This window comes from Miniopterus natalensis, chromosome 1 (genome assembly GCF_054644295.1).
Source record: "Miniopterus natalensis isolate mMinNat1 chromosome 1, mMinNat1.hap1, whole genome shotgun sequence".
NCBI classification, from domain to species: Eukaryota; Metazoa; Chordata; class Mammalia; order Chiroptera; family Miniopteridae; genus Miniopterus; species Miniopterus natalensis.
In genome coordinates this window covers 61,375,536-61,400,252 of record NC_142081.1, presented here as the reverse complement: position 1 = coordinate 61,400,252, position 24,717 = coordinate 61,375,536, and the positions used below count along the sequence as shown (strand labels likewise).

General features: G+C 44.2%; 1 protein-coding gene across 1 annotated transcript in view; it reads right to left on the bottom strand.

Moving 5' to 3' along the window:
• RASGRP1 (RAS guanyl releasing protein 1) overlaps positions 1–14,716 on the bottom strand; it is an 80,086-nt gene extending 65,370 nt beyond the window's left edge. The window contains exons 1-2 of the mRNA XM_087815018.1: positions 14,682–14,716; positions 10,023–10,207 (exon numbers count right to left, since the gene is read on the bottom strand). Coding sequence (XP_087671144.1) covers positions 10,023–10,207; positions 14,682–14,716 — 220 coding nt within the window. The remainder of the gene's footprint in view (positions 1–10,022; positions 10,208–14,681) is intronic.
• Between the last annotated feature and the right edge of the window lie 10,001 nt (positions 14,717–24,717).

Genomic DNA, 24,717 nt, shown 5'->3' with positions numbered 1-24,717 from the left:
TGATCATACTTAGTATTTGGCCTTGAAAAGAAATGAGTAATTACTCTTCTTTTCTTGTAATGTTTTTAATTCCTCATTAGAATCATTTTAGTTGCCAAGCAACCTTCACTTTTATGTCCCACATTTGAAAGGATTATGCCAGAATTATTTTTTAAAAATCAACTTTAGTATAGAATAAGCAACTTTCTGTGCCAGCACACTTCTTTATAAATATTAATGCTGATTTTAAGAGCATAATTGTTTAAAATGTGAACTATGGAAAGTGGAGTTAATTGCAGCGAGTCTACCATAAAAAAGTTCATATGACTACAGTGTAAGTCAACATGCACAGGAGGGAATCTAGGAAGGTACCCCAACAATGTTGATACTGCTTATCTGCTCTTCATGGCACAATGGTTGACTGTAATTTTCTTCTTTATGCTAGTCTTCATTTTCTAAGTTTTCTAAAGTGATCATGAATAATTTTTAAAGTTAATGCATAAATAAGTGGAACAAAAAATAAAGGTTTCTCTCTCAAATCAATCAATCAATCAATAAATAAAATTTTAAATAAAAAAGTAAATATAAGAGCTGAGTTGTGATTAGATCTTTGTAAATACAAAAACTTGTAAAAGAGTGGGAATTAAATAAGAATTTGTATATAAAATATATAAACATGAACACTGTTATTCACAGTAAATACTCGAGAGTTAACGATTACTAAAATAATATTTTAGAAATGTATTTCATGTTATATACATTTAACCATAATTTAAAAATCTATGTAAAAACAATATAGACTCAGTGTATATTAATAATTTAGAAATAATGGATTTAAATTTGGTGTGTTTTCTAAGTCTCCACCCTGAGGATACTGGCTCTGCAACAAGATCAAAAGTACTTTCTTTAAATACACAAATTCCTATAGGACTGTCTTCAAACTCACATTCAACATCGTGATTGAGGTGTCATTACACCTTCTCCCGCAGATATTTTCCATCTCAGAAATCATTTCAGCAGTATCAGTGAGGGGAAACTGGGGCTCTGAGTTACAAAGTGACTGTCCAAACGCTCTGGTCTTAAGCCAATGGCACTCTCAGAAACAACACTGAAGGCTTCTTTTTCTCCAGCAAAAACTGACTGATCAACTTTTATTGATCATTCACAACAGTGGGTTATAGAATTACTGTATATCATAGAATGGATTTAATGAAACTTTGATTATAACACTAATGGAATACTCACCAAATCTTTAATCGGGTTATCTTTTCAAGTTTAGAGTTAATAAAGGAAAAGATAACAGAAAACTTGAATGAATTTAACTACATAAAAATGTAAAATTTCTATACATTAAAATCCCCAAACCAATATAAAAATGGAAATGAGAATGAGGAAATAATGCCTGGAGCAAGTGATATTCAAAGAGTTAATACAGCTTTTTTTTTTTTAAATATAAAAAGCTTTTGCAACCCTCTAACAATAAAAACATTGAGCAGTAACTGATAAGTAGGAAAAAAGGATATGAACAGACAGTTCACAAAATTGGAAATACAGTTAGCAAACAAACTTATGAAAACACACACAACGAAAGCTTGGTTATATATACATAGCAATGGAACCTGTTACCATGTAGCGTGAAATAAGGGCAAATGATTAAACAGATGGAATCAAACAAACAGAGACAGCATATAATACATGAAGATCAGAAGTTCACGAAACTGAGGTTTGGCCTGTCAGAAATAAGGGGTAGTTAAAACATGGAGAATTTTTAGAGGAGGTACATTTAAAACACATACGCACACACAACAAAAACACTGAGTGATAACTTTGACTCCAGAATGAGAATCTCAGTTTTAGTTTTTAAGTTCCATTGTCACTTATTTAAGAACATTTCTCAACTTCACTGATATGTGCTTTCCTTTTCTCTACGGTATAATCTTCCTTTTCTTTGAAGAACACAAGGAGAATTGTTGTATAAGATACTTAGATGAAAGGAGAGAAACAATGGCAGATATTACCTTCTCCTAATTAGGTGATTCAAAATTAAATTTCCAGTTTTAACTTCTCTTTCCATCTCAACACTTTGCTTTGTAAGTAAGCACCCTTGTAGTTGGGGAAAGTGGTGTGCTGGTAAATGTTCATCAGTACCTCTCCAGGGGTGGGGTTTAAGAGGAAGCCCTGGTTAGCAGTGCTTGCCCATTTCTATGGTGTAAATACTCCCAACATAGGCAATGTCAAGCTACTAGCATAACTTCACTGAACATGGAGCTGGGGAGAGAAGTGCATATCATTGCTTACCATTATATAACATTCCTACCATACAGAGACAATAGACAACCGCAAGAGCAGAGATGATAGTAAAACGTGGTAGTACAGCAATGATGAGTCTTGAGGATTTATCTTATAAATTTATACAATTTAACTTTTTAATGATGGCTGTGTGTAACAACTCGTATGCAAAATTTCTGAAAATTTAACAATCTGTTCTTGCAGGTTAAGACTTTCAAGACTAGTATTATGCTAAGTGAAATAAGCCAGTCAGAGAAAGACAAGTACCATAGGATCTCACTTATATGTGGAATATAATAAACAAAATAAACTGATGAACAAAGTGGATCCAGAGACACAGATGCATGGAACAGACTGAGGAATCTCAGAGGGAAGAGGGGGAGGGAGGAGTGGGTGGGGAAAGATTAATCAAAGAACTTATATGTTTATAAGCATAACCCAGGGACACAGGCATTGTTGTGGGGAAGGCCTGGGGGTGGGATGGATGTGGGGTGGAGGGGTTCAATGGGGGTAAAAAGCGGACATCTGTAATATTATCAACAATAAAGATAAAGAAACTTAAAAAAAAATTTTTTTTTTTTTTAAAGTAGTGCAACTATAAAAAATAATAAAGTCTAGGTAAAGAAATTCTTAAAAGAACAGTTGAAATATTTTAGAAATGGATTATTTTCCAGAGCAGCATATTGTTTGGGAGATAAATTTCTGCAGCTGATTCCATAATTCTGAAAATTAATTAGAACCTTAAAATTAGCTACAAAAATGTACATTAGTTTGGGGGCATATTAAAAAGAAAACAGAATATGTCAACTTCCCAACCTTTTCTGCAAATAGATTTTTCCATCTTAGAAATAATACTAGATTTCAAGATTCTTTGCATTGTTTAAATTCATAACCTCATCTCTTTGTTCACTTGCTTGCTCCTTAAGCAAGTATAAAACCCAATAAATTGCTATAAATGTTTACCAATAAAAAAAAAAAAAGACTTTCAAGACTGAGGCAGCATTAGACCAAGTGCACAGGGTGTGCCCATGAAGCTGGCCCTGCTTATTATCTCGCTCTTTCCCTGCTGTTTCCTCCCGACCACTCTAGGATGACCCCAACTAGGTAGTAGCCCAAACTATTTGCAGAACAAGTCACCAAGTCCAGCAGCTGTAACTGCTCCAGGCACAAGTGGGCAGTTCCTACCATGAGGAGGTGGGTCTGGAGTGGGGTCTGAACTTCAGATGACCTTCTCCAGTGGTCTGACTGCCCAGTCTCTGCTATTTCAGTCAATCACTGAGCACATAGATTTTGCTTTCACATTTCCTAAGGTTTCCATCATGAACTTAGTAACTTTCATCTCAACCTATGGCCTTAAAAAAATCTGTTGGAAAAGTGCCATTTGGGGGGAAGTACTCATAGGAAGCACCTCTCCAGTTCCCCCCATCCCCAGCAAAGCCACTACTTTCAGCCTCTGATCTATGTGTGACCAGCATACATTAGGGAGCAAAACCTCAGAACCACAGTAAACTTAAAGGTGGAAATGCAGAATATCAATGCTGCTTTTGAATGCAAAGAACCAAACCACAGTAATAAGAGACACTCGTATTCTACTTATTTCCATGGCCCAAGATGAATAGGCTGGAAGTTTTGAAGGGAGTCCCTGTAATTGAGAAGGAAACAGAAATGCAGGAAACTCTAAAAGAAGCAAGCCCAAGACTACAAACCTGCTCAAGGGCAGGGCTCTCTCTACTTAGATTTGGGGGGCTGCTTTAAAGGTACCCAGGTGGCTGGCTCTACCATGTGCTCTTCTAGTTCATAGAGTTGAAAAACCAAACTACTTGGCTCTACTGCTTTCTCAGAGGATTTGTACCCTTCAGGTTTTCCACGTTTTCCTAGAAAGCCTAAGAAAATGCTCTGGGGCGTCCAAGAAGCAAGTGTGCCATAGCACTGTATTTCTCAAAATTAGTTCATGTGTCACCTCCATCAAAACCACAGCGACTGCTAGCTGAGTGGCAATCTCTGGAGTGGACCCTCAGGAATCTGAAAGTTGAACACCGCCCCCCCCCCCCACCACCACCACATGTTAAGGGTGGAGAGCTCCTGGTAGATGGGAGGAACATGAACCTTGGAGACAAGTGACCAGAGTTCAGATCTCAGCGGCTCTCTCGCTAATGAGTTGGGCCACTTTCCACAGGTTTTTTAATGTCCCTGAGCTTCAACTTCCTATTAATTGAAAGAGCAAAAGAATATTCTCACGGGGTTGTTATAAAGATCAGTGGCACCAATCCAGGTAAAGGCCCAGCAGCCTACAGAGCCCACAGTATGTGTCCTTACCACCATCAGCCTACTGCCTGTCTCTCTGCTTGTCTCTCTTTCTCAGCAGTTGGTCTAATCTCTCTGGATGGAATTACTGAACAAAAATGCTCAGGATTCCTGAGACACTGTCAACCTCATGCATAATCATTTTTATGACTGCCTCTGTTCTCTATCACGGTGGGAGGTCTGCTATAAATACCCCCACACAGGAGAGCACAGATGAGAGAGTGAAGGGGGTTTCCCACTTCCTCATTTCACAGGGATGGCAGTCACTGTAACTCACACCCATGAGAGGGCAGACATGCCAACCTGGGGCACTGGGTGATGCCAGGTATTCAAAGATGCAGCAAAGAGGCTCCTTAGAATAAACAGCATCTTGATCATAGAATACTAATTAATTCACTGCAGAGGGCTAAGGACAGTCATGTCTGAGAGCTGCTCTGATGCCTGGAAGCCTTAGGAAGTGGGTGCCCAGAGGACCATCCTTTACACGTGAAACCTGGTGGCCATGACTTCTAGAGACTGGGGCTTCCACTGAGGAGGCTACTGGGACAGCCGTGGTCTTCTTCATGGAGGGCCTGTCTTAATAGTGGTGAAGGCTTAGGCCCCTTCCTGATCTACGCTTGACTTTGTTCCTTGGAGTTGCCCATTCTTGCATCTGTATGCTCTTGGTTGTGACCGCCCTGGGCTTCTGGTCTTGTGTTCCTGTTGCCCGAGGGCATCTCACTTTGGTACACAGACTCTAGGTTGCAGAGTGGTGAGGAATATCTACCCTTCCCTTTGCCATGGAGGAAACTGTGTGGTCCTGAGTGTGCGTTTGCCTTCTTTTGCTCTAATTTTAAAAATAGGTGTAGTGTTTTACCCTTAAAAAGTTAAGGTCTATATAATGTTTTTAATATCCAACTATTCCATGGTGTGGGAAATATACCTAAAACTTTGGGGCTATTTCTAGTTTGGGAGGTCTTTGGATAGCATGAGTACAAGGCACGTGGTAATTTTAATCAATTTAACACTTTGCTCAAGAGAGAATTTCAGGTAGACACCTGGTATAAAGATGGGGTCTAATACATAGTTCTTATATTTCATGGAGATTAATTTCTAATCTGGGCAGAATGTGGGCCCAGGCTGCAGGCCTGTCCTGTGTGTCATGTGGGTTTCTCCTGAGTGAAGGGAGGCCTGTCCTAGGGGAGGTTGCAAGTGGCTGCTGTGGCAGAGGAAGGAGCACGTGAATAGCATCTTTTCTCCTTAGGCTGGGGGCATAAGGCTCAATTTATTTTCTCATTTGTCCAACGGGGACAATAATACCTGACCTGCCTATTTCAGAGTTGTTTTGAGTTTAAAAGAAATCAATATATACAGAACTCCAAGAAGAAAAAAACAACAACATTCTAAATATAAGATACTAGGCTAAGCTTCATTTCCCTTCACACTGACAGGTAAGACAAAGACCTGGAGCTTCCTCCCACACCCCACTGGAGAGCATGAGAGCGGCTGGCTGAGGGACCCTTTCTGGGATACGTTTACAGTTTTCTTTGTGATGCTGTCATCTTTTTGAATTTGGACATCTGAAGCCTTCCATTTGGTCCCAAATGCTGGCAGCCCTCTTACGAGGTGAAAATGTTTTAAAAAGCCCAGATGATTTCAGAGGTCTTTTCTACCTCTGAAACAGAGGGTGTGACTCACATACATCTGACATCAATGTACCAGGTTGTGATGATTTGCCTCATTATGCTTGGCTGAAGGGTGAATTAACTCCCAATAATAAGCTGAGAATGTAAAACATGACCTCTGATTAAAACAGAAGGTGGGGTGGGTTGCTTCATGGTTAAAGCAATGAGCTGACTCAAGGCTCTGAGTTTCTAATCACAAATCTGTTCCTTGTATGGGACACTGGGAGGCTTGCTAGAGGCCTGCAAGAGTGCACTTGATTTGTAGGTGCTGATCACCCATTCTTTTTTTTTTTTTTTTTAATTTATCTTTATTGCTGAAAGTATTACAGGTGTCCCATTTTTCCCCCCAACTTCCCCCCTCCCCCTCGTTCCCACCCCCTCCTCAGGCCTTCACCCCGTTATTGACTGTGTCCATGGGTTATGCTTATATGCATATAACTTCTTTTGATCACCCATTCTTAAAAGCATTGTAGTAAGCGGTTCTCTGAGGACAGTGCAGGTGGTAACTAATGGCTAATAATACTCAAGAGAGAGCCATCAGCAAAGACTGCCAAATGCCCATGATGCCTTAGGGTGTATTCAGACTATTACCTAGAGATGCTTGAAAAATGCAAGTCTGTCAGTTTCCAGAAAATGTGCCTGTTGCTTTTCCCTTCCGAGTCAGCCATCTACCCTGTCCAGCACGCCCATCAGACTTTCTGCGACGATGGAAATATTTTCTATTTACTCTCCCATTCATGGCTGTTGAGCACTTGAAATTCGTGAACTAAATTTTACACCTGACTTCATCTTAATTAATTGAAATGTCTCTGTAAACAGCCAACATGTGGCCAGTGGCCATCATATTGGACAGCACAGCTCTGGCCAATTCAAACCCCCTCAAAGCAACTGCATGCAAGTGAGGTTGGGAAAGTAGTAGAACATAAATGAACTAATTAGTCAGTCTTTATGTTCAAAACTATTTTTCTCTCTCTTTTTTCTTCAAGTTGGAAGAAGTGGCTAAAATCAAGGTCTGAAGTGAAAGATTATAAAAAAATAAGAACAGTTTCCCCATCTTCCTGTATGATTTCCCTCCATTTTTACGGGTATTAAACTGAGATGGCATCTAAACTCATTAACAAAAACGCTAAACTAGACTACTTTAGTCTATAGAACAACACTCCTATACAAGGCTGAGAAAGAACCAGCGAGATCAGGTTCAAGAGAAACATCAGCCCCACTCTGTACCATTCTCCGATCGCCTCTGGGGAGACCTACAGGCAGGAGCCAAGTGCAGGTTCCTTTGTCTGCTACGCGGCCCCAGCCCCACTTACCTCTGCTGCTCCCACTCCACTCCCCTCCCCCAACTAGACAAGTCAACTGATAACCAAAGACTCAAAATCACAGGCCAAGTGAAGTCTCCTGCTCCCTCCAGACGTAAGGCGTCTTTCTGTTTTACCCCTTTCATGTAAACTCTGTGGCAGGAAACTCCGCAGAACATAATACTTGAAGCCCTGAGACCTTAACCTTCCCGCCTTCCTGAAACATTCCCACGGCCCCAAGAGGGGTCTCAACAAACAGTGGCTGTTCTCCCGAATCTATGTCTTCACCCCTGAGGTGAACTTACTCAAACTCTACATGGTATAAAGAATTTATTCTTCCTTGCACTTAGCTTATTATTGACCTGTCTTTTGTATCTTTTTTTTTTTCCCCCTGAACAGTGCATTTCTCAGGTATTCTGAGCTCTAATAGTGGAACAGGGGTTCAGCCCCTGTAATTCTCCCTGTGCACGACCCAGCACAGCATCAGAGGCAATCGGGGACTTGACCAACGCTTCGTGATAATGCATAAAAGACTATTAGACTCTGTGGGACTTTTACAGCTCGGGGATTTTAAGGTACATCTTTCAGTTCAATATATTCCAGGAAAACAATGTATCTTTTGCCCTCCTACTATTTGTTGAGGGGCATGGATTGGGCTTGGTTCTTTCAGGGAAGGACTTCAGCATGGGACATGTATTTTTCAGGTTGATGTCATGATTATGTGAGGGTTAATAATCAGCCAGCAGCTGCATGACTGGCACGGGAGGAAGAAAGCAAGCATGATAGGTACATTATTGGTTGCTGTTTTCTGAACAGTGAAATGGAAAGGGAATAACAATCTTTGTTCATGAAATAATCATAGTGCCCTGCTAAAGACCAGTGAACATGACTACCAGGCCTGTGTGAGGAACTTGCTGTTTATTGAAGTTGGGAACAGGGTGACAAAACAGCTTATCACAGCTGCACTCCCTCCGTCCCCACTGTGTCCTAGTGCCTCTCCCCGCATGCATCTTTTCTAAGGAGGTTATTTTGAAATAGAAAGCTACTCATTCTGCTCCCAACTGCATCCTTAACTGAAAGATTGAAGTGTACATAAATAGAAATTTAATTAAAATTTAAGGTTAAACTAGCAATAAAAATGCTCCCTCTTTTCCGGATTAAAAAATCTACAACAAACAATAAAGCAAAGCCAGGTGTTTGGATTGGCTGCATCAGCATCACCTGGGAACTTGTTAGAGATGTAAATTCTTGGGCCGCACCCCAGACCTACGGGGAGCAGGATCTTTGGGGGTGGGGCCCAGCAAATGAGTTGTAGAAAAACCTCCACGTGACTCTGCACTAACATTTGACAGCAACTGCTTTAAACCAGTGTTGAAATCATCCAAACTATTCTTTTCAATGTTGTAATAAAGTGTACTAAATGAGTATTCCTGAAATGTCAGGTGTTTCCCAATTCCAGAAATAAGGTCTGACCAAGCACTAAACAAGTCCAGCCAGGAATCCCTAGCTCTGAGTCCTAACTCATCTGCACGACATGCCACCTGGGATCTGATCAACCTCCCCAGGAGGCTTCTGGGTGCCGAGCTGGGCAGGTGCTTCTGAGCTGAGTGTCTAGTGCTCATCTGCTTCACGATGGGAGGTGCAGGGGTTGGGAGGGGCATGAAAAGGGGAACAGTGACACTAGAAATCTATGAATTTTCCATCAATTTTAATCATTCTTTTTTTTTTTTGAAGGGAGGAAATATTTAGTACCTTTCCATCACTATTTCACAATTAACAATCAAAAGAAAGACAGTACTTATAAAATTTTTTAGAATAGGGCATCTTTGCAAATAACTGCTTGTCAGCTGCACTCGGGCGTGCATCCTTCACGGTGATTACGGTGATGACGGAGTATAGCGCCTAGACAATTCACTGCTGACGTGCGTCTGTATTCTTCTTGCCCAGATCTTTGACCCCCAAACGCAATGGTTCTTAACTAGTATCTTCTAGTCACAGACATTCCAGCTTTACCTGACCCTTTCCTATTCTACCGTAATTACCACCCAGATTGTAAAGGGAATTATTAAGACTTTTTGTCCAAATGATTCAAAGACTTTCAAATTTCTGTCTGACAACACAGTTTGCTCATGTAACCTAGTTTTTGTGTGCCCCAAGAACACAAGGACAAAAAGTCAAAGCACCAGATGCACAATTGCATTTTATGATATTTTTCGTCACGAGAAAAACCTCCATTCTAAGAAAAATGGAAATGTAAACTCTCCTCAGTAACTTTTCTCACTTTAAATCACACCTCTCATCACGACCTATTACACCCACACAGTCATGTGCCACAGGCACTGCACGCTCTCTCCAACATTTCAAAGGCTCAAAAGCTATTTTTAAAGCCAAAATGCAATCTAGGTTGCTATTCTATTAAGCAATTTTAAAGGAAGAACAAAGTAATAGAGTGATTTTTATGCATGTGGACAGTTAGCCAACTCACCAAAGGACTGAATGCAGCTATCGATGAGATCATCCAGGCTGGCTCCTTTGGCCAAATGTCCCAGAGACACCATCATCCGGAACTGGGGGATCTGGGCCAGGCTGGGATGGGAAGGGAAGGGGCTGCTGGCTGGCTTCGCCTCTAGTTTTGCTTTAGGGGCAGCTCTGCAGCCATGGGAAGGTTTCCTGAGGAGAGAGAGGAGGCAGTGAGTGCAAGCAGAGCGGCCAGGGGACTGGCAAACTGGCAGCTCCACGCTCTGAAGGCAGATTGGAGAGGAAAGGAGTAGAGATAAGACAATTAATCCCGGGAGTTGGGCTGATAGAAGATACACCCCTCCCACTTGGCAAATGCACCAAACGGACTGGTTGGCTGTTAAAGAGACATCTCCCAAGCAAATAACAAGGTGAGATTTCAGGGTTGCAACTAGGGCTTGTCCTCCTGAGGTTTGGATTGCTTTGGCCTGCGGTCTCCATTTCCTGAAGGGGAGAGGCAGAGGCAGGACTACCTTGGCAGTCCTCGGCTCTTAGCAATAATTTTTCATTTTAGCTTCCAGGCCACTGGCTTCAGTCTTAGGAAATGAGTTTCAGGTGGTCTCATCTTCGGCTAACTTCATTCATCTTGAACAACACCAGAGATGCTGTAGCAGCCCAGATGGCCTCAGAAACATCTTTAAGGACTTTGGGGGGAAAATCAAAGACTGAGGACCCTTGTGTGCAGGGGAAGAGAGGTGAGGATGGTGGTATTTAGATTTTAAGCTATTCCTGCCTTTCTCATAAGTCTTGGTGGGTTTTAAGATTCTGTTTTTCATCACTGATAATACGGGTAATCATTACGAGTCATTTTTATTATTAAACATCATTCCATTGAGTCTGTATTTGGATGCTTACCTATTGGGGGAGGGAGGCAGAGCTCATGAGAACTTTATTCCAGAGCTAAATCCACAATAGGCCTGGACATGGAAAGGCTTAGGAGTCCTATAGGTCACCTCTGTCCACTCTTGCCTGGCTTTACCTTTGGTCATGACCTCTCAGTGTAAGTCATGTTGTTTGCAAAATGATACATGAAGGTGAATTAAGCGTTTTATTTTTCCTTCCATTAAAAAACATAAACACACAGAGGCACGTTTCATCTTTGAATGTTCACCAGTGATGAGTGCTGTTACTGGAAACTTCTTTCAGCATATCGTTAACTGTCCTCTCCCTACTGTGGTCTACATATTTCATAGTTTACAAAGAGAAGGCAAGAAAAAAAAGGAAAAAGAAATATACCTCAGAGCCATAACTTTAGCTACTCACTATATGTTCTGATAAACACATGATGGAATCAATTAATCAATCAGTGCTTATACCATGGGTGAGACATCATGATAGGTCAGAGAAGAGTAGCAGGACAGCCTATGTGAGGGCACTTTGTAAACTGTAAAATGTACTAATTATATGTTAGCTGCTGTCGTACACAGGTCATTTATAAGCTCTTTCATACAAAAATCTAGTTGGAGAATCAGACCCAGACCATGGAAAGATAACTCTATCAATCTTAAGCATCCCGTGAGCGTCAAGGTAAGGGGTGTGATGTTCTCAGAGAAGGGAGAACCAGCTGCAGGTGGAGGGCTGGGGCAAGTTTCTCTGACAAGGCATACCCAGAAGGGGCTGAAGTGCTGAGAGCAAAATAAAATGCTGGAGCACTACTCATAACTTGGGAAACCAGCCTGTGAAAAGACTAGTGAACTATGGGGCCATTCAGTACACAGCCAGACTCGTGGAGGGAACACCCTGCCCTTTGAGGGAGGTGCATTTCAGAATAGCTCCAGGGTGCTGGGCTGGTGGTGGCTGCTGGGCCCTGTTCTGACCTAGGGTGGTCCCAACGAAATTGAATCAGTAACTGGCTATCAGGAATCTGCTAACCTGAGGCAGTGATTTCTGAAAGGTCAAGTTGATGTTATAGGACTTTCCGGCCATTACTGATTTTTGCCCAGGGCCTGCGATAGCCCTGGGATCAGATCAGTATCTGAAAATGAGAGAAAATAATGGCCACCATGAATCCAGTACCTATGACAAGGCAGGCACTGTGCTGGGGATTTACATGGTCTTTAAAGCTTATACCCCAGAAAGATGTTATCTCCATTTTGTGATGTTGAAACTGAGTCTAAAAGAGCCTAAATGACATAGCCAAGTACAGCTCATAAGTGCTAGATCTGGAATTTGTACTGGGCACCTCTCTGGCTCTATTTGCTTAATATTTACTGTGCACTTTTCACTATATCAGGATTAGCAAGAGAGACTGAAAAGGTCAATTTAACTTAAGGCAAAAGTAACATCCTCCTAAAGCATAACTGATTACATAAAGGCTGAATCTCAGGCCCTATTCCTTCTGCATGTCCCCTGAACAGTCCTTAGACCCCAGGCTACATGGGCTCTTCATGGTCATCTTCTAAGCCCTTTACCTTGAGGTGTGGAGGTCCAGACTTAGAAGTGCAACGGGACCAGCCACCAATGCAGAGATGGGTATAAGTCAGGCCTCCTGTGCCCATGCCTTGCTCCCCACCTGGAGCTCCCTCCCCTTCCAGGAAGCACTGACAATCTCTAAACCTGGTGCTGGTTGTTGGGTGTTGGGATTAATCAGCTTTCTGCCTTTTTCCCATTAAGATCTTCACCTGAGGCAGAGTTGGGAAAGAGAAAAATAAAGTCCTTCTCAGTACAAATCTCTTTTTCTCTTACGTCTTCCACAGTACTTCTCCCTGGACCCTGGAGAAGAGGCACCTGCAACCAGAGGCTGAGCCTCCACAAGCAGCTCTTCCCTCTGGGGCTGGGAGGTGCCTACCTCAGTCTCTCAGCTGGAAGATACAAGGAAAATTCCACTTTCTCTCTCAGTTGGTGGCAGTGGCCACTGAGGACTCTGAAAACTGCCCTGGTTCTAATTCTAGTAGTGGTTCCTTGTGTCAGCAGTAGCGGAAACCACTTTGGTTCATAAGGTGAGATACTTTTACCAGAACTAGGAGGGACTGGGGGTGTCAAGTAAAAAGAAAGAACTTGAAGGGGGTATTTGAGGGTGGTGGTAAAAGATTCAACCTGGGAACTAGAGAGCCCAGAGAGACTCAAGGGCTGGAGCATGAGAAACCAAGGAAGAAAAACTACTAGAAACCAAATTGCCACCTGAGAGGTCAAGGAAGATGGGGGTTATCTGAACCATCACCCAGAAACCTCAGCTCTTCTGCTGTGCAGTTTTGTGACTGGCTGCTTTGTGACAAACCTTCAAAACTCTCTCTTCTGGTGAAATGGCTGCAGATAAGGTTTTATAAAATACTTCACTGCAGGCAGGTCTTGAAGGTGTTTTAATCCATAGAACTAATAGCCCCTAGCCTTCAAAGGCATACCTTAAAAGGACAGTAGCCAGTTCCCTTGTGAATTAAAAACAAAACAACAACAAAAAACACACACCAAAAAAAAACCCCTGAGAGAAACAATTAACTTGAAGGTGTTTTCTGAGGCCAAAATTGGCTAAGGCTCCATTAAGTTTGCTGAAGGAGATTGTCAACACTCGGATCTGGTTCAAGTGAAATCCTCTCTCAGCACAGGTTACACCTCAGTGGAGGCCACAATTTAAGGTTCAACTTTTTATGGAAACTTCCATGGTTTTCTTTGCAGTGGAAGGTAGCTTTTATTGGCTTCTAGTGAGGATTCCTTCCAGTCCTGTCCATTCCCCACTTGCAGAATAACTCAGTTTAACGTACTGAAGCCCCTCCCCTCAGTCAAGTGCAACTAGCGTTGGACCCTCAGGGATACAGGGCTGGGTGCATAAAGGGCCAAGCATCTTTAGCTCTAGAAAGTCCAGCAGGGCAAAGCTGCCTGCCTCTTCTGGGCCTGCTTGTGCAGGCTGGGCACGGCGCAGTCCCATCAGAGTCCTGTGGATGGAGGAGGGAAGTGCACAAGGGGCCCAGCCTTATGCTGAGCCCAGACTGCCCTCCAGGCAGTTGTCCGGTTCGGGCCTTTTGGGGGACAAACTCAAAGTTGCCTGGCCCCTCCAGGCCTCTTTCTTCAGACAAGAGCTTTTTCACTGACTGTCACTCTTCATTTTATGTCACCCCAAGACCCCTTTAAAACATCTCTCTGGAATCACAGAGGGGTGGAGGGGAATACAGGTTTCCATCCAGAGTTGATGTGGTTGGATGACCTCTGCTCGTTCGCTGCAAGAGCAGCTGGCTTTTCTGGGCGCTCCCGAGATCTGCAGGGCCGCCAGGTGGCGCTGTCAGAAGCCGGCGCCCGCAGCAGGTGCGGGTGACCCGGAAAGTCCGCGAGTGGGAGTCCCAGGTGCGTGGCGGCCAGGTGCCGGGGGAGGAGGTCGGTCACTGCAACTCCGGAGCTCGCCGGGCGAACTCTGGCCGTGCGGACCGCGTAACCCAGCTCCCTCCCCCGCTTCCCGGGCGCGACGCGCTGGGCGCTCCGGGCGTGTCCGTCCCTCGGGCTTGTGTCCAGTGCGCGCGTCTCCCCACACTTCAGACCCAGCCTGTCGCTCCCAGGAGCGGCCGGCAACTTCCCAAATAGGAGGCGTCCCTGTCCGCCCCACGTTCTACCCCCGAGAGGCCTCAGGGGGCTGCCCACACCCCGGTCCCCGCCCCGAGGAAGGACACTGGCGCTCCCCAGGGCCTGGGCCCCTACTCACCGCGGAGCCTCTCTCGCCTTGCCCAGGGTGCCCATGGTCGCGGCCGCGCTCGTGGAGCCGCTTCCCCTAGCGCGGCGACTCGGGCTCCGCGGGGCGCATCGCAGCGCCTCGCAGCCGCCGGCGCGGCCCCTCGCCCCGGGCCTCTCCGCCCTCGGGCCGCCCCCCGCCGCTCTCGGCGCCCGGCGAGCCCGCCCCACACGCTCCCGCAGGCTCCAACTTTGTGCGCGCGCCCTCCCGCCCGCACCGCGCGCGCCCTCACGCTCGCCTCGCCGGCACCAACCACCTGACACGCTGATGTTATCGGCCGTCGGAAACGTGGGCGCTCTGCCGCTCGCTTCTGAAACCTGCCCCAGGACCGTAGCGCCGGGAGGCCAGCGCCTCCCCCAGCCCTCGCCGTTTGCCCCCGCCGTCTGCCTCTCCCAGCCCGCGAGCGCGGGCCGAAGGGGAGACGGAGGGTCGGGGAGGCGCCGGGTGCACGGGGTGCCCCCCTACCCGCGCCTGCACAGCCGGTGTGCGCCCGAGGGGACCCGCTTCGCCCAGCGGCTCTCTGGAAACAACCCCCAACCCCTGTCCCTTGCCGCCTTGAGGCCCCCTTGGCCCCTCTCGGGCCTCTTTCGGATAGATGAGAGCTCAGAGCTGAGGCGGAGTAAGGAACTAAGACAAAGTTGTGGATGTGCCCTAGGCTGCGCCTTTGGAGGTCTTTTGGTAACAATTTGCAAGACTGCGGGAGACACCTGCCCTGTACCGTGCTGGAGGCGGTGGCGTGGAGGTGCGCTCTGGGCCGTGAGGCGTGTCTGGTGGGAGACAGCTGCCTGGCATCTGTAGGCGAAGGAGGTGTGGGAGGAGGGGAACAGGGGTGGGGAGGAGTGCGGAGAACTTTGGGACAGCAGGCCTGGCCAGGAATGGCGGCCTACCCCTGCTTGCAAGTGGTAGTAACGATAGCTAATGTTGATGGAGCGCATTTTGCTAAGTACTTTCTATATATTGCCTCATTTTAATCCATCTCCCCCATATACCAAGAGGTCACTATTTTAAAAATGAGAAAATTAAGGTTTAGAGAATAATATGCCTTCCATGACATAGTCATGGAACAGAGAGAGACAGCAGACAGTAGTAAACAACAGAGAACTAGGACTTGGCTGAGATCTGACTCCCTGTAATCACTGCCGGGCTGTCCTGATAACAGGCCATTATCATTGTCACGTGCCACAACTCCAGCCACAGTAATAGGACTCTTCCCAGCCATGATGTTTGGACCTCAGAGCCTCCTTCTGCAACTTCATTTATATATTGCTTTATATTTATATGCCATCTTGTCCTAAAAATAAACAAATAAGAATTCAAGATAGCTTACAAACATAAGCTACAAAAGTATGTGAAATGTACAGTGAAAAATAAGGTCCTTAAAATGGAGCCAGAAATGAAAGTCATTTTCTAAACCTGCACTCCATAGAGTCCAAAACACTTGCTACAAGTGGGATGAAAAACGTATCTCCTGTATTTCTAGCAGTCAAGTTCAAAAGGGAAGACTTATCTAAAATTCCATTTCTGTTACATGCAAGACAGAAAACAAAAAATAAAAGAAAGAAAATTGCTCAAGAGATCAACTCTTCTTGATACTGAGACCAGAAAGAAATTTCCCTAAAGAATCCCCATGAACCTTGGGGTGATAGAACCAAGTCCCCAGTTACAGCATATATAAAGAAGGGGCAAGTGGATGTTTAATAAATATTAAGTAATGACACTTCCAGAATTACTCTGTATATGCATATGTCTGTATGCAAATAGACATATACCTCTATGTAAATACCTAACTATAAGTAATATATGTCTGTAGATAGATAGGCCATTTGGTGAATGCAGACAATACAAAGCACACATGTAGGCAGTGGCACACTCCTATACACCTGCAGTATGTTATGTGGATAAGTATAGGAATTATTCATTCATTGAAGAAACAAGCCTTGCTGAGTTTTGTAAAGAAAGAGGCCTGATTCTGGCCTGAAAGTTTCCTCTTCTCCAGCCTCCCCAGAAGCTCTGTACTCCACTTACACCTGATTTTGTTTCTAGGCCCACCTGAGCTCTTTGATGAGGCTTTCTGGCTGCTCCCACTTGAGCAATTTGTCTTTTCCAGACATCTAAAAACTTAGAAGTTGGATCCATATCTTTCTTCATCTTCGCTATGCGGTTAGCCCCCCTGGTGTTGTGTGAGGCACCTCTGACCTTAAGAACAAACTTCTTTTCTCTTGCTCTCTCCTCTTACCCTCCTCTTCTGCTTCTGTAACCTCTTTGATGGGCAGTAGTCAATGTCTCTGTAGCAGGTGAGAAAGGTTGGGGACCACTATCTCCCTCTCCCTGCCCCTTGGGTGAGGTCATTCTGTGGGGCTTTCTCTCTGTCATTGTTTTTCTTTTTTAATCAGGTGTTCTTAACTGATGTCCATGGACTTTTTTTTTTTTTTTTTAAATATATCTTTATTTATTTAGAGAGGGGAAGGGAGAGGGAAGGAGAGGGAGAGATTGAAACATCAATGATGAGAGAGTCATTGATTGGCTGCCTCCTGCACGCCCCGGACTGGGGATCCAGCCCACAACCCAGGCATGTGTCCTGACCGGGAATTGAATCTCAATCCCCTGGATCCTAGGGCGATGCTCAACTGCTGAGCCATGCCTGGCTGGGCCATGAACTTTTATTTGGCTTTTGGTGGGTATTGTGAAGCCTCTGAGACTGAAACACCTGCTTTCATCAGATTTTCTAAATGATTCTTTACTCAAATTAGGTGTTTTTTCTTCCACAACTTCAACAGGACCCACATGACTTTAATGTTTGAATATACAGCCTTGATATCTAATATCCACACCCACATTTCCGGCTGGTCACTTCCTTTAATTATCCCACAGGACTTCCTGCCCATCTTCACAGCCACATGTTGGTCTTGGCCCTCATTATCTCAGAACCTGGACATTTGTAATAACTTCATCACTGCCCCCCCAATAACAGAACCTCCTCTTCTCTGACCCTCCTTTCATATTGTTTCAGATTTTCCTGATCATGTCATGTCTCTGCTTCCAAACTGCCAAGGATTCCCCAGTTGCATACAGAATAAAGCTCAAACTTCTTTTTTTAAAAAGTATAGTTTTTTAAATTATTATTGATTTCAGAGTGAGGAAGGGAGAAGGAGAGAGAAATAGAAACATTAATAATGAGAGAGAGTCATTGATTGGCTGCCTCCCACATGCCCCCTACTGGGGATCGAGCCTGAACTCCAGGCATGTGCCCTGACCTGGAATCAAACGATGACCTCATGGTGCGTAGGTCGACACTCAACCACTGAGCCACACTGGCTGGGCAAGTACAAACTTCTTAACATTGTGTATCTTCACAGCTGGACCTTACTTGTCTAATCTGACCTCCAGCCATGCCCTCCCAGGCACCTGACCTCTTAGGTGGCACCTTGGTCACTCCTGGTAATTGCCATGTCCTGTGCCCCTGCAAGCCTTGGTGCTTTTGCTTGTGTACTTCCTTCTGCCTGCCATCTCTTTTCACCTGGTAAACACACAAAGGCACAGTTACACCAAATGCATGTCAAACTGGCAAGTCACCCTAGAGGGCACACACAGGGTTGCCTCCCAGGCGCAGAGGTGTGCAGACTCACTTTTCAGAATCTGCCTGATGACTGCTGTGCTCTGAGAGCCTACTGGCTACCACAGCTTCCATTCTGTTGTCATTTAAGATATATTCACTGGGTGCCTACTTAGTGTCAGATGTCCTTATCATTGAGAATCTGGTAGAAAACAAGACAGATAAGATCCTTGTTCACAAGAGTTTACGTATCTTACAAGCAGACAGTAACCAAGTCAATAAATAAAGAAACACTCTATAGTTTTACGCCCTGATTTCTAGGAGCTGCCACTTCAGAGTCAGGTTACCCCTGCCCTCATGGGGACATCAGACGTATCCCAGCTAAGGCCCTCACATGGACCTGTGAGAACAAAGCTGCCACATTTAGGGGCACAGAGCTCCAGAGGAGAGTGGAGAGAGATGGAGAGGGAAAGGAGGGCAGGGTGTGGGCCCCTCCTTTACTCTCCTGCTGAGTGCTGCTCCTATTTCTGAGACAGGAAGAATTAGCCTTGTTATTTTATGATTGTGACTGGCTGCCCCACACAGCCATGCATTGAACACGGCGTTCCTGCTGCTGCTCACCTTGGACCAATGCTAGAGGAACTTCCCATGTGAGAAATGACCCCTTTTGTTCTGTGCCTATAGATTGTGGGCAGGTGGTTGGATGCCTGCTTGTTACTTTGTTCTGGGCATCTTCTAATAGATGCAGCAGCAGGCTGCTCTGGGTCTCTCCATCTGTGGGCCAGCCGTTCTGGAAAGTGTCTGTCTCCTTGAGGTCTCCCCAGGATTCTCCAAAGGTGATTGATGACTGTCCTATAAATTACGTTTTAAGATAGATCATCCTACATATAGGCCTTAAATGTGAATATCCATTCTTGTTTTCAGCTGCTTTGAAGGATGCTGCCTGTCTCTGTGAAGTCCCTTCCCCGAGTTTTATCACAGAGCCCATATTTTTAGTTAGATTGGCCTCAAATTTGATCAAATTTGTTTTGGAATTTTTTTTTTAGGATGCTAACACAACAAACAAAAATACATGTTGCCCAGTTGGCATGGCTCAGTGGTTGAGCATTGACCCATGAACCAGGAGATCACAGATCGATTCCAGGTCAGGGCACCTGCCCAGGCTGCAGGCTGGATCCCCAGTAGGGGGCTTGCAGGAGGCAGCTGATCAATGACTCTCTCATCATTGATGTTTCTATCACTCTCCCTCTCCCTTCCTCTCTCTGAAATCAAGAAAAATATATTTTAAAAAAGAAAAAAGAAATATATGTTGTCTCATGTCTTTTACTCCTAGTGGGATGGGAGTCCCTGGAGGGCTTTGAACAGATGAGGGACAAGATCTGACTTCTGCTTTATAGGGTCACTCAGGCTGGGCTGCTGAGTTTCAAAGTGACTCATGAGAAGTAAGGGCAGAAGGCTCTGGGGGAAGTGCCTTTATAATCCCCAACTTGGCTGGTCTACGAGGTTGGTGGCTTTCAAGTTGCTTTGAACATGGCTCCATGGTAAGAAGAGTGAAGTCATATTTTACGCTCTGACTCAGGTGCACATTTACCCCACATGTAGAACTGAAACAGGCTGTGTGGGGCAGTGTCTACCCTTACTGCATGTGCTCCACTGTGATCCTCTGATGTCTTTTTAAATTTTGTTTAATGACATTAAAAAATAAATGCTGGCCAGGACTCACTGAAGTGATCCATTACTGGGTTGGGACAATAGTTTATAAAATACAGCTCTAGGTCGACCTCTCATGATGACAATAGATCACCATAGTTACCGCGGGAGATGGAAACCAGGTGGCATTGAGTAGGGGAACATTTTACTTTTCATTGTTTCCCCTTTTGTAATTTTAATTTTGTATTATGTGCACACAACTATTCAATAAATCCTATTTTCAATCATGACTGCAAAAAACTTCCTGCTTTCCTATTCTGACCTGAATGGATTTACAAAACTAGAGGCTGAGGCCAGCAAAAGTGAGCTGCCAGAGATTTTGCTTTGTTCAAATTTATTAAAAAATATAAAACAAGCCCTGGCCAAGTGGCTCAGTTGGTTGGAGTTTCGTCCCATACACCTAAAAGTTTGCAGGTTCAATTCCCGAGCAGGGCACATGCCTAGGTTGTGAGTTTGGCAACCGATAGATGTTTCTCTCACTTCAATGTTTCTCTATTTCTCTCTCTCCTCCTTCCTCTCTCTAAAAACATATCCTTGGGTGAGGAGTTTTAAAAATAATAATAAAAACTTAAAAAATTTAAACAATATTTTTTTTCACAAACATTTGGGAGGAAGAATGGTACAGTGGTTAAATGCTCTGCAGGTAGATTGATTTTGAATTTCAGCCCTAGTGCTTCCTAGTAATGTAACCTAGAGCAAGTTAACTTCTCTAAGCCTCAGTTTTCATGTCTGTAAAATAGGTCCAAACAAGGCCTACCTCATGGAACTTCGCTAATGATTACATGGACATGGTCTACACCCAGCATGCAGTAACCACTGAAGACGTGTAAATGTTTTGAGTGATTACTCTGTGCCAGGTTGTGGACACAGAAGCTGAGCATTTCAGGAAACTAGTAAGTGCTATGTGATCACATCCAAGGGGCACCTCCCCTAGTTCTTGGTTGATGTAGATCCAGCTTTCCAGAGGAAGTGAAGTGTGTAGGTTAAGATGCAAAGGGTGAGATGAACAGAAGTGAGGAGAAATCAGTGTTTCAGAGAAAGGAAGATGCAGAGGTGAGGAAGAAAAGAGCAGGGTGCTTTGCTGAACTGCAAGACTCAGGAACTTAATTCTGATCCTTCCATCAATATATAAATAAGGTTCTCAAGTCTGACTTAATCTTATTTCCTTTATAGAATCCAAGAGGCTTTACACCTTCAAGAGTTCCATGGGCTTCTTCGATCCCTCCCTCCACTTTAGCTGTGATTCAATTAACACCACACTCAAGCTTGCCTTTGGGTGCTTGAGATGAGTGCAGCTGAGCAGAGGACTGAGCTAATTAAAATTCAACAACAGGCTTCTTTTCAAATGGCTGGTATTGCTATTGAACAGCAGTGATTTAAATGCGAAAACCAGTTTACCAATGCAACCACTATTTCAAAAACTTCTAGTGTGCACCCTGCACCATACTAGCATTAATACTACCTAGTAATTTAACACCGACAGGGACACATGTGTAAAAGCTGGAGAAAAAAAAAAAAAGTTCATAGAAAGATTCAAACGGCCTGGACCAGCCCAAGGATGTGGTTTTCCGGGTACAAAAACTGTTTAATATACACTTTTAAAAGTACTGTGATAAGCATAATATTGAAATGAAAACTCCTGAGATCAATAGATACACTTGCACGTACGCAGTGGAGAAAATCATTGTAGATTAATGTGGGCGGGTGCTTCTCAGACTGGGATCATCTACAGATGCATCCTTAAGGATTTAGAAGAATCTTTTCCCCTTTAAAAGGGGTCATACTCTACTCAGAACTACCAAAGTAGGCCATTTCGCATGCAGCTTGCAAACATTCTGCCTTTTGCTTTTGACAGTGGAGTTCTGATATCCCACCCCTCTGTGCTAAAATCCAGTCTTCCCCACCCACACAGGGGTACCTATCTCTGTATTCAGTCTGGTTCTTTGTCATGGGAGTAGGCAGTGAAACTCTGTGGCCAGAAAGCAGCCTTAGGAAAGTATAAGTTGGGATAGAATCATCTTTTATGTTCCTCTGGCTTTGGAAGTGGGAAGGGAGGCTCTGTCAGCTGGACTAAGGAGGGTGTGTCTTAGCCCTGTGGGAACTGTTCCCTGTGCACAGACGTTGAGTTTCACAAATAATGAAGATACACCAATGAGCATCGTGAACATTAGAAATGCACTGATTTAAAAACAAAACCGAAAGCTTAAATTTGCTGCAAGTGCCCATCAAGATTGATCTGTCCCCATGTTTAATGGCAACTGACTCAAATATTTTGGTCAAAGTAATTTCTCAGAGTCCACCCAAATGATAACCAAAATTTACAGTAAAAGAAAACTGTCTTTTTGTTTTGTTTTGTGTTGGGTTTTTTTCTTTTTTCATCTTGCATCCAACTCAGAACACAACTGAACAAAGTGTGAGCTGGAGTAGTCTGCATATGGCTTCACAAGCCTGGACATAGCCCTGTTGGTCAATCAAGATAGTGAACCAAGTGTTCAGCTTCATTGATTTTAAATTAAATTAATCAGTGAAAAGCACCACCATATGTCATGAAAATCCAGTTGGTACTCATACTGTGTGAATTTCAAGTCTTCAGAAGTGAGGCTTTGCTCCTGAGGAAGGTTGCCTCATGCTGGATCAGAATTTGGCCCATGCAGATGAAATCCCTCTATGGTTAGTTTGTATTTGGGGGGGGAGGGTGGGGGTGAAGAAATCTGGGTTAGACTTATGACAGAAATAGACAAGTTATATATAATCAATGTTGGCAATTGTTTACAACAATCCTCTTGAAAATCTAAGTCACTGTGACTTGTGTGTTGCATCAGCCAGAGGAAGTTGACTAGGTCAAGTGGGAGGTAGGAGTCAGAGGCAGGTATGGGAGGAGGGGTTTGCCTCAGGCCCTCCCAACTTGGGGACACTCTGCACCCGGCAGGAGTGGCACGGCCCCATTTTGACATTCGTGGGCCCTTCATAAGAATATATTAAAAATATATTTTATGATTGTGTTGGCACAAAGATAAATATAATGCAGACTAGATTCATCATAATACATTCATTCTTATCATATTCATTTTTCCTTCTGATTTTAAAAGAAATTAAATGAAAACATTGTCAAGGACCCCTATAAGTACTGAGGACTCCTGGCAACGCACCTCCTTGATTAGTCAGTCCTAGGAGGATGGCCGGCTCCTACTGAAAGACAAAGTTCTTTCCTTTTTTCTTTTTCTTTTTTTTTTTTTGGCTCCAGGAGAATTAGTAGCTTCTGGCTGCTGAGAAATGGTGTAAAATAAGAGAAAAGGTGAGTTTTTGGACAAGCAGTAAGGAGGAACATGAACAATTGCCTGGAGAACAGTAAGGTGAGAAATGGCATGGAAAGTGGAGGCCTGGGGAAGAGAGATGAACACATGGTCCTCTTTGAAACTAGGGGCTCTGAAGGGTCAATTCAAGGCGAGAGGGGCCGGCTATGCTGAGCAGGATTCTGCGATCAAACAGAATGCTTTTCACTTTTTTCTCTGTATCTCCGTTTATCCTAAATTGCTCATGATGACCATATGAGCCAACATATTGGGCACTTCTACATGTCAAGCACTGTGCCAAGAAGTCAGTACACATGATTTCATTTCATCGTCATAAAACACTGTGATGATTTACCACTGTTGTCCCCCTTTATAGATGGGGGATTTGGGGCTCCGAAAGGTTGAGTGAGGTGCAGAGCTACTGACCAGTGAAACTGGTTTCAAGTCAGTGTGATTCTGGAGTGCAAGCTTGTCACCATCCTGCTACATGCCTGTCCATAGTGTTTTAGGTTTTGCACCCAAAACAGTTGCGCTTGTTAGATATGACCCATTATGAAATCTGGGTGGGATAAAGAGGATAAGTAACCAGCACTAACTATATGTTGATGGTCTCAGTGAAGTGCTAACCTTTTAACTGTCTTATCAACCATAACTTACAAACCAGGGCATCATAGGGGGTCAACATTTCTGTCTGGTTACAGCTGCTCCTCGGCCCAGTTCAAGCTAGGATTGCTTCTAAAAAGACTTGGCCATGGGTGAGGGAAGGGGAGCCACTGACCTAAGGCTTCTTCAGGCCCTTCTCCAAGTTTTCACTCTCAGTTATTTGAAAAGTGAAAGTATAAGTGTTGTCAACATGCTATGAATATGTTGGTTGGGGCCACTGTCTTTCTATATCAGTTCTCGCATGACAGGTACAGAGCCTGTGTGTGTGTCTGTCTACACATGGGAATGTTTCCTTAACAGACTGAGCTAAAAACATGGTTCCTACTACATTGTCTTCTCCCTGATTCTTTTAGGGGCTTTGGTTCTTCTCTTGAACAAATGGGGATTTTGCCCTGCCGTCATGGCTCAGGGCTTGGGCCTCAACCTATGAACCAGGAGGTCATGGTTTGATTCCCAGGCAGGGCACCTGCCTGGGTTGCAGGCTCTGTTCCTGGGGGGGGGGGGGGGGGGGGGGGGCGGGAGGTGCAGGAGGCTGCTAATCAATGATTCTCTCTCATCTTTGATGTTTCTACCTCTCTCTCTCCTCCCCTTCTCTCTCTGAAATTAATAAAAACAGTTTTAAAAATTAAAAAGAAATGGGGATTTCGTAGATGAAGTGATTTAAGTATTATTCCTTAGGGCTTTCTTACTATAACCCAAGATAGTTTATTTACTTAACAAGAGTTTTAGCTCATTATTACAATAGTCCTCCCGCCCTTATGCATGGGGGATATGTTCCAAGATGCCCAAA